Source organism: Microtus ochrogaster, chromosome 1, assembly GCF_000317375.1.
Source record: "Microtus ochrogaster isolate Prairie Vole_2 chromosome 1, MicOch1.0, whole genome shotgun sequence".
NCBI lineage: Eukaryota > Metazoa > Chordata > Mammalia > Rodentia > Cricetidae > Microtus > Microtus ochrogaster.
The window spans coordinates 65,455,019-65,465,533 of record NC_022009.1 but is presented as its reverse complement, the minus strand read 5'-3'; the positions used below and the strand labels follow the sequence as shown (position 1 = coordinate 65,465,533).

At 36.4% G+C, this 10,515-nt stretch overlaps 1 protein-coding gene across 5 annotated transcripts in view; it reads right to left on the bottom strand.

Annotated features, from left to right (window-relative positions):
• The window catches only part of Fxr1 (FMR1 autosomal homolog 1), a 31,459-nt gene extending 21,111 nt beyond the window's left edge, over positions 1–10,348 (bottom strand). For 4 of the 5 annotated variants that reach the window (XM_005343784.3, XM_005343787.3, XM_005343788.2 and 1 more), the window contains exons 1-7: positions 10,296–10,348; positions 9,277–9,370; positions 3,657–3,728; positions 3,188–3,336; positions 2,702–2,795; positions 2,046–2,162; positions 487–657 (exon numbers count right to left, since the gene is read on the bottom strand). In XM_005343784.3, coding sequence (XP_005343841.2) covers positions 487–657; positions 2,046–2,162; positions 2,702–2,795; positions 3,188–3,336; positions 3,657–3,671 — 546 coding nt within the window. In that variant the 5' untranslated portion in view covers positions 3,672–3,728; positions 9,277–9,370; positions 10,296–10,348. Of the gene's footprint in view, positions 1–486; positions 658–2,045; positions 2,163–2,701; positions 2,796–3,187; positions 3,337–3,656; positions 3,729–9,276; positions 9,371–10,295 lie in introns of those variants that run through there. The other variant, XM_026782212.1, reaches the window with a different exon arrangement.
• Positions 10,349–10,515: the final 167 nt, after the last annotated feature.

Below are 10,515 nucleotides of genomic sequence, written 5' to 3'. Positions count from 1 at the left end.
CCAGACCTCATTCCAGATGGCTATGAGCCACCATGTGGTTGCTGGGAATTGAACTCAGGACCTTTGGAAGAGCAGGCAATGCTCTTAACCACTGAGCCATCTCTCCAGCCCCAAGATCATTTAACTTTAAATTCTAATAGGTACTATTTTTTAATAGACTGTAATAATTTTGTGGATGGCTTTCTTTTATTTCTGTTCCTTAGCCACAGTCCAAACTGTAAACATACGTTACAAAGTTTAGTAAATTTCAGAGCCCACTCTATAGACACAGGACTCTAGGCAGTATGACTCAAAGCCTGTACTCATGTTACACTGCCATTTCTGAAGATTTCAGAAATAAGCAAGAGCTTGTGCTAGAATAATTAGTCTGGTTTTATGTGAATTCTTACCTCAAACATTTTATTGAAAATTAAAATTATAGAAAAAATATGATGAAGCAGATTATGTCCAACTAAGTGAGCAAAAGCAGAAAGCAGATTAACTTACCTCTCCATAGATTCTAAAAGTTCCGGTATCTTCATCTAACTCAATGGCAGTTACTCCAGGAACCTTCCTAGCTTGTTGTATGTTACTACCATGTGTTCCTATTGCCAGGCCCATTAAATCTTCTCTCACAACAAATTCTTCATGAAAAGCTGCTGCAAGTTGTTTTGTGCACTATTGAAAAAGGAAAGTCAGGATTTCTCTTTTGTAAACTTTTCTTTTAAATACTGATGTTCATACCATCACTCAAAATAACCAGGAAGTGGAGAAAAAAATCCACATCAACCAAGCAATAAATGGGTGAACAAAATGTGGATTATTCACACAATGTAGCAGGAAACTTAAAAAGGCAAGTTGCATGTGGCAATACGGATGAACCCCAACAACATTAACATTAGAACCCTAAGAGAAATAAGGTAAGCATAAAAAATTATTACACTTACGCGTACAAGTTACCAAAGTTTTAAGAAAGATCTTTTGAAAGCTTGACTAGCATATGCAAGTACTGGGATATATCTCAGTACTTGGGGAAAATTCTTTTTTAATTAAAGTATGAAAATTTTAATTGGGCAGGGTAACTGAATGGTCATAAATTAGATACCAGTCTCAAACAAACAAAAATATTAGTGGGGTCTGCAGGAAGGGGAAAGTAGCAAGTTTCTGTCAATAGTTTATAATATGACAAGATCTGGAGACTGACCAAGAATGCTAACTACATCATCGCTAACTAATGAGCTAGACATTTAAAAAAAGTTAAGATAGTAAATTTTCAGAGTTTTACATTTATTTTTAAATTCAAGACAAAACAAAAACCTAAATTTAATAAGCTCAACAATGAGTCTTACAGAATTAAGGAAACTCATAAAATGGAAGGAAATCAAAACATTTCAGTCTTTAATTATAGTCACAGAAAACTAATTCTAAAATTATTTTTAACAAGCTGCCAACAATTCTCCAACTCAGACGTCTGTTTCAAATGTATTCATATACTCTGTGGAGAACACATGGGGAAGCCACAAATTTGAGGAATAAAAATGCCTCCCTTTCTCTAAGAACGAGTGTGCGTGCAAACATATTCAGAATGGACAGTAAGGGCAGAAAGAGTATCCTCAAGGTTAGCAGTGAACAGCAGGAGGAAGTAGAGAGCCCCAGGAGATCAAAGCAGCAGCATATTGTAAAGTATGCTCTAGGATGTCTACCTCTAACTCTCCTTTCCCCTTACATAACTGCCACAGTAAACTAAGGTCACATCCAACAGGTGACAGGGTAGTAAAATTCAGATCAAAAGAAGGGTAAAGAAAAGTTTTTCTGGGTATGCCAAATTACTAATTTCTTAAGCTCTTTGGACCTATTTTCTAAGCCCACAAGAGGTGCTTAGCAAAAAAAAAAAAAAAAAAAAAAAAAAAAAAAAAAAGTAATGCTTGATAAAAGTAAAACAGAAAATTAATTTTCCTAAAGACTCTGGGTATTAGCCATATATCTAACTCTTAGGTTGCTTTCTGTTACCAACATTTGTTTGAGAAACAGGAAAGGTTATGGGACACAAAAGCAAACCCACTTACTTCTAAATGCTTAGTGGCCTCTTCATTTCTGGACATAAGCATCAACTTTGTCCGAATACTTCGCAAATGCATATCGCTTAAGATATTTACTCTCTTCACAGTTGCTTCACTGGCCGACTACAAACAAACATGTTAATCACTCACAAATTTAAACATTTTTTCCAAGAAAACTGAAGCCATCCTTGGTTCTTCTTACCTGCTTCTTCTATCTTTTCATTGTACTAAACTTTCCCTCTCTAATGTAATCTTACTTTACTTTCTGAGCTTTGTTCAGATGTGTGTTGGGGGAAAAAAGATTTTTACACATTAATAATCTCAAGATGTTATGAATATCATTAAGAGTCTTATGAGCCAGACACAGCAGTCCAACTTTAATCTCAACACCTGGCAGGCTGAGACCGGAGGACTGATTGATAGGGCCAGCTTGAGACTACATAGCAAGACCCTTTATCAAAAAGTCAATCAACAACAAACAGAAAAAGCAAGCCAACATTTGTTCCTTCCTACTAAAGGAGAAAAAATTAACACAGCTAAAAAAGACAACAACAAAAAACCTTATACATTAGTAAAGTTATTATACACAAAGCTTAATAAGCCATTGAAATATTTAACAATATTTGGTAATTAACTAATTTAAAATATAGTCTTAATCTTACCAGTATCATTAGCTGGGTAGTTTCAGGATGATAAAAAATTCTGCACGCTCCTACTGCTTTCTTAAAATCTTTATGGGCATTTTCATTCGCACACCTAAAGAGAAAGTAATGGACATGAAAGACCAGCAACAGATTAAATTTAGGAAGAGTGTAATCTCTGTATTTCATTTTGATATATCCCATTAGAATTTAAAAGCTCCTTTCTAAAGATTATTTCATTATTTCTAATTGTGTGTATTCTGTAGTGGTTTGTGCACAAGTGCCAGTGCCAACCAGAGGCTTCAGATGCATTGGAGCATGAGTTACCTGTGAATGGGAACCACCCAATTTAAGTGCTAGGAATCAAACATTTGTCCTCTTAACTGCTCAGCCACCTTCCCAACTCCTTCGAGATTTACCTCTATAAGGTTTTGGTTTGTTGGTTGACGAATGATGTTGTGGACTGAAAGATCTTAGCTCATAAAAGAGTTCAATAAAATTACTTACGCCTCTCTCAAATCCTCAGGAACATCCACTGTGCACTTAAAGAAGGTGTTTTTTTTGACAGTTTTATTTTGATTGACAGGTCGAAGTCGTTCAAATGTGACTATTTCATTGTAAGTGGCATCACAAGCAGCATATTCAATGACATAAAACTAAAAGACATCAAAGTTCTTTTAAAAGCTTATGTGAACAAAAATACTAACCTTTAGATGATGTTCTAGACCCTCCCACTTATGCACAAACACTAAGCAAACCTTTATACTATCAATATCATTTACTTAAGCCAGATTATAAATGAGTACACGCATGAACACTGGTGGTCATATAAGCTTGAGACATAACTGAAATCTATAGTACAATGAATCTTTCAAATACCTGATCGACTATGTCTGAGATGGGAGTTGAGAAAGAAAACAAAGGGTGATAGTCGAGCAGCCCAAAGCTCAGGTATGTCCTCGGAAAAGTCACCTACCTCTCCTTTCATCATGCGAACTTTAGCTAGCCACCATCCACATGGCTCTTGGTCATTTGCTCTGGAATATACCTGAGAAGCAAAAACATTCCTTTATCTATCCATCCCAAAAGCTTGACATCACAGATGTAAATATAAAATCTCAAACTCCACCAGAATGTAACTACTGAAGCCAGTAGATAAACACACTTTGAAGAAAAGCACAGATAGACATTATTACTTAAAAATAAGGCCCTGAAAACCTAAATAAATAAATGGCTAAAACCTTAGTAACTTAGCTTCTTGAAAATCTATTTTACCAAACAACTCTTGAAATAATTTCAAATAAATTTAAAGAAATGCCTCTTACAAGGCAACTGTATGAAATATCTGCAACATACACCAACACTTCATCAAAATCGAGACTGTTTTAAAGACTTAAAAATCCAATTTTAAAAATAAAGAGGCTCAAAACAACCAATTCTGTTAAAAACATGAAATCCAATGTATTCCAACTGCTTGTCTGAAAAGTAAAATATTAAGATACATTAAGTTCATCTAGCACAGTACACATATCTTACAAAAACTGGGTTTACATTATATTATTGTCACTGTTGTTTGCTTTGTTTTCAGACAATGTTCCCAATAACTCAGGCTGGCCTTAAACTCCACACGGAATTTCTGATCCTCCCGTCTCTACCTCCCCAAGTAATTTTTAAAATTTCAACTATTGGAACTGGAGAGATGGCTCAGCGGTTAAGAACTCTGACTGTTCTTCCAGAGGACCCGGGTTCAATTCCCAGCAACCACATGGCAGCTTACAACTGTCTGAAAATCCAGTTCCAGGGGATCTGACACCTTCACACCAATTCACATAAAATAAAGCTAAATCATAAAAAACTTTTAAAAATTCAACTATTATTACCAAAAACAGAAAACATCAAAATTCTGTTAAGTGTTTTTAGTTTATTTTTTATTTTGTTTTTAATTCACCCTCGTATGGTGGTACATACCTAGAAGCCCAGCACTCAGGAAGCTGAGCCAAGAAAATATAGTAAAGCTAGCTTGTGTTACCCAATACGATACTGAGTAATAGACAGATGACCGGTTATGCCTACAGGGTTGATAAAGTCAAGTCAACCTTCTATATAAGGATTTCACAGATTTAAATACATTCAAGAAAACTAATGTCCCATAAATTATTGAATACAACTACCTACAGAGCATTCGTGTACTCAATATAAGGTAGAGATGAATTAAAACATAGAAAACTGAATTATATGCACATAATTTTTTTATATAAGGGAGTTTTGCATCCTCAAATTTGGTATGCAAAGCCGGTCCTGGAACCAACAAAAGTACTCAGAGTACTTATTTAGCTGAAATACTCAGCCTAAGAAGTACATCAGTAGAGCTTCTGTACTGGGAAGCACACTCAAGTGCTGGTAGTACACCAAAAACATGGAGGTTCTTAGTCCCCCAATCTCACCTTATACGTTCCTTCTATTTAGCTGTTCATGATCTCTTGTTCATGATCTCTTATAATTAACCAGTAAGTCAACAAGCTTTCTTATCCACTCTAGAAATGTATTTGAAGAACATCCATTAACCTCTGCTAATTTGCAAAATTCCAAGACTTCCATACAGAGAAACCTTGTCTTGAAAAACCAAAAAAAAAAGGGGGGGGGACCCATGCAGGAAAAAAAATGCATTTCATACGACCATCAAATACAGGACTGAGCATATCACTGAGGAGTAAAATACACCACGTGAGGTACTCTGTTCAATTCCAGGAACACAAAGACACAAAGACAGACAGACAGACAGACACACACACACACAACCACAACCACAACCACAAACAAAACTTGTAAACCTGTGTTCCAATCTCTAATATTGCAAAAATGTAAAATCTTATCCATACCAACTTCTGCCTCCTGTTTTCAAACAGTATTCTGGTTGATGAATGAAAAGGATGAGCCACAAAACAAAAACACAAAGACGTGGTAATTAAAGTAAGCAAAATGAAAGCCACATACATGTAACAAACATTTGTAACCTGAGCACCCAGGAGGCAGAGCAAAGAAGATGGAGAGTTTAAAGAGGCCATTCAAACAGAACAAAACCCCCATCTATAGGGGCTGAGATGTGCAGTCCATAGTAGAACACTTGCCTAGCATGAGTAAAATCTTAGGTTAGATTTGTAGCACAAAGCACTATATATATTTTAAAAAAGACAAGTCACAGAACAAGGGATCAACAGTAAGCAAACATAATTTTAAACATGTTCAGTATCAATTCAATAGATAATAGTTCAGCGCTCACCAAACTTCTAAGAGTTTACTAATTCAAACATTTTGAGCCTAAAGAATGATCTTTTTGCTACTATCAAAATCTTAAATACACATGCCTTTTTATTTATAATTTACCTTTAAAAAAATAACACTTCTTTAATTATTCTGTAGGTATGTTTCTGTGGTATGTGTGCCAATATTCTTTTCTATTACTCTCTGTCTTATTATCCTAAAGCAGGATCTCTCCTGAACCTAGAACTTCTATTTTCTTCAGGTAGGCTGGTGGTTAAGTAAGCATCCATCTCTTCTCCCCACCAGTGACAGGCTCAGGCTACAGGCAAAGATGAGAAAAGACCATGCTAGGCTTGTTACCTGGGACCTGGAATCCAAACTGAAGTTTACACTTGTGCAATAAGCGCTTTTAGCACTTGGCCAACTCTCCCTATCAAGTGACCCTCTTAAGAAGATCTGACATAAGGACATGCTTTTTGTTTTAACAATAGTACTTCTTATCTCAATTTTGGATACATCCATACCAAGAAACTGTGTATTTGGTTAAAAACAAAGAAGCAAATTTGTATGAGCAAACATGAAAGTATCTATGATGCTCTATTAATTAGTTAGTAAATACAAAAGTCACAAACATGTAATATAGTCACAGTTGTTACAACTTAAACTTCTTTATAAACACAAAGGAAGAATCTACAGAAATACTCAACTCTAGTTGACACAAGCTGGGGCAACTGGACATCACATCTATGCTAAAAGGGTGGTTCATTTTTACCTTATAGTTTTATATAATTTCACTTATTTTTAAAACTTAAACTTTAGGAGATGGAGAGATGCTCATCAGTCACAAACACTCGTTGCTCTTCCAGAAGATCTGGGTTTGATTTCCAGCACCCTCATGACAGCTCACAACTATTTGTATGTAACTCTAGTACTGTAAGATCCATGCCATTTCCTGGCCTCTCAAGCACTAGGCACATATTTCACACACATCCATGAAGACAAAACATCCAAACACTATTTTTTTTTATTTCAATCCATGAAGAGAGGCTTCAGAAGAAGGAAGGATTGGTCAATCCACAGGAGGCAAAATTTTTCCTTAAAATCTCAAAAATAAACAAAACTTGATTATATCTTAATTTGTGATGTTTTACAAAACTGTAGCGAGCAAATTTTTACTAGGACTGAATTATGAAATGGAAAATGAAATACACAATCTAGGAACAACGGTTTCTCAATCTGACATGAATGTTTTCATCACAACTGGATAAACAGGCTGCAGATGGTTCAGACTAAGTCTGAGCTTACCTAGACATAGACTAGGGAACAGATTTAAATAAAATATCCTCAGCACCTCGCCAATGACTTGTGATTTTGTTGTTGATTTAAGTTGGGTTCCCCTCCCTGCCCTTAAATCAGAGATTTGTTGTGGAATAATCTTTTTGTAAACTGAAGAGGTATCTTTGCTAAGGTGCCTTCTCACTGGTTTAATAAGTAGCTGCATAGTGAAGCCACTCCTCCCAAGGCTAAAAGATCATTGTGGCCGAGGGGGCAGAAAAAAATGTAGGCAGAGGCAGTAAATGACTACAATCAAACAGTATCATTTGGACTTGGCAGGGCGGCTGCACCTGTGTAAGCAGAAGCCAGACAGAACGAGGGGCGCTGACCAAGCAACCACACCCCTTGTCATAGGTGTATTAGCGACTTTAGCTACTAGAAGAGGGAGAGATGGTTTTCAGAATACAAACATCTCCACTGGAAGAGCACACATTTCAGACTATCTGGGCAATGCAAACTGGTCTTAATTAAAAATTTGCTTAATGGGGTAGGGAGCACAGGACACAACAGCTTTAGTGGGTATGTGGGGGATATCAAATATGATCAATAAATATTGTGCAAAACTCTCAAACTAAAAATAAAAGCATCTTTACTCACCACTGTTATTGATTGTAATAATAATTTTTAATTTTTTTCTGTGCGGCAGGGATTCAAATTACAGGATTTTATACATGGCCCAAGATAGCCTTAAAAGAGTGCTAGGATTACATACATGCAACATCATGCCAAGCAACAGCAAAAATATCCATTAATAGTTAATACTGAAGAGACAGACATGCAGAATTTTCTTCTAAGTGCGGGGGAGCAAGTTACAAACAAAAAGAAGTACAATATAAATCTATTTCTGCCCAGCAGTGGGGGAAGAGGGTTAAAAAAAAAAGTGTGAACTATGTATGTTCTGAGTGACATTTTTTTTTTAGTTTTTGACTTTTTAATTTTCCAGACATTCCTACAATATTCCAAGAAACAGCTCTTAAACACATACATACAGAACTGTGGTGGTATGAATGAAAATTGTTCTCATAGACCCATAGGAAGTGGCATTGTTAAGAGGTGTATGAGTGTGTCATTAGGGATGGGCTTTGAGGTCTCAGATGCTTAAGACAGGCCCAGTATCTCACTCTTCTTGCTGATGCAACTACCTCTCTGATGGAGGAAGGTCATTGGTTAAAAAATAAAGAAACTGGCCCTCATAGCTTAGAACATAGGTGGGTGGAGTAAACAGAACAGAATGCTGGGAGGAAGAGGAAATGAGGTAAGATGCCTCAGACAGACACCATGCAGCTCATCGCCAGGGCAGACGCGATGAAGCAAGCCACCAGGTCAGACATGCTGAATCTTTCCCGGTAAGACTGATGCTACACAGATTATTAGAGATGGGTTGATCGGGATATGAGAATTAGCCTGTAAGGGCTAGAGCTAATGGGCCAAGCAGTGTTTAAAAGAATATAGTTTGTGTGGTGTTATTTCTGGTGTAAAGCTAGCCGTGCGGGAGCCGGGCAGGACGAAAAGCAGGCCCGCAGCTCCCTCAACACCTCTCCAGCACCATGTCTGCCTGCGTACCTCCATGCTGCCTGTCATGTCAAAAACAAACCTCTGAACTGTAAGTCAGTCCCAATTAAATGTTTTCCTTTTTAAGAGTTGCCATGGTCATGGTGTCTCTTTACAGCAACAACCAAAGACACTGAAGCTCAAACCACAAAGATTAGCTTTAGAAAGTTATTAACATTGTATGATTCTGCTCTAGATTTCTCTAAAAATTAATGTATCATTCTTAATGTTTTAATAAACTTTCATTTTGAAAAACTTTATCAAGTTCACCAAAGCTAAAAAGAGTAGCACTGACACATGAGTCCATCTCACTTAAGTCTCCAGAAACACTACATTACAGTCACTATCAATAAAGAAGAGGAGAATGATTATCAGCTACAGATTTCCCCACAAGGATATTTACTTATAACAAAAAATACACACCATAAAGAAAACTTAAAAACACATACCTCTACTTCATCTCCTTCACTAATTTCTTTTTTTATATCAGGTGGTGGTGGTAATCGAACTTCATTAAAGGGAACCTGGCGTTCTGGTTGCCAACTGAAGGATTAAAAAAAGAATTAGTACTTTTATTCTAGCAGAAATTAATATGGAAAACCTATAGTCTCTGCCTAATGCTCTAAATACATTTTAAGATAGCTTTTTAAAAAGTTACTTTTATCACTCAGAATGTCCCAAAGAGAAAAACAAGAACTTTAGTTCTTTAATTTCTTGAATAAGTTGAGGTAGAACAGATTTTTGCATGATTCTTTGTAAGTTTTATAATTAATATTGATAGTATTACACTTCAAATTACTTATCCTAAGAATGGCAAATACATCACCACCCTGCAAACAGGTTAATTTCTCAATAAGGACAAGGTTCAAAATAATATTCACAGCTATCAAATGAAAGTGGTGAGATCAAGTATATGATGTAAAAAAAACCCCACAATTTCATAAATTACAACAAAATAAAAACTTAAGCATACATGTTCACAAAGTAGTACAAATATTAGTAGTTTAGGGCTGAGAGAGCTTAGTAGCGTTTGCTTGAAGACCCAGCACACACACAGGAACCCAATACCTGTAACTCCAGTTCTAGGAAATAGCAGTACTCTTTGTGGCCTCTGAGACCATCAGACATGCATTTGATATATGCAGGGAAAACCACCAGATGCATAAACTTTAAAGATTATCTTAAAATTTACAGTTCAGATGAGAACTTCTTTGTGCTTATCATGCTCACAGAGTCGAGGTTCAATTTCAGCACAAACAGTCCTCAGACATATTTTGACAAAGAACAATATGAAAACAGCAGGCAGATTGTAAATACAAAAACAAGTGAAGGGTTATCAAACTGGACACAGAACTCATGAGGATCAATCAAAGCACTCCCACTCCACAGCAGAATCATTTTCCGACCAGCATCAGTAGGAACATTCAGTATTACCAATCTTAAAAATTTACACCTGCCAGTAACTTACTTATTTTCAAAAACAACTGTGAGGGAGTCTTCATGGACATCTTTGATAAATCCCTGCATAAAACAAAAAGTCTTATCAGTATTATTGTTATTACCTAACTCTTAAACCCTGTAATAGATATAAAAACTACAGAATGGGCAGGGCGATGGTGGCGCACGCCTTTAATCCCAGCACTCGGGAGGCAGAGGCAGGCGGATCTCTGTGAGTTCGAGACCAGCCT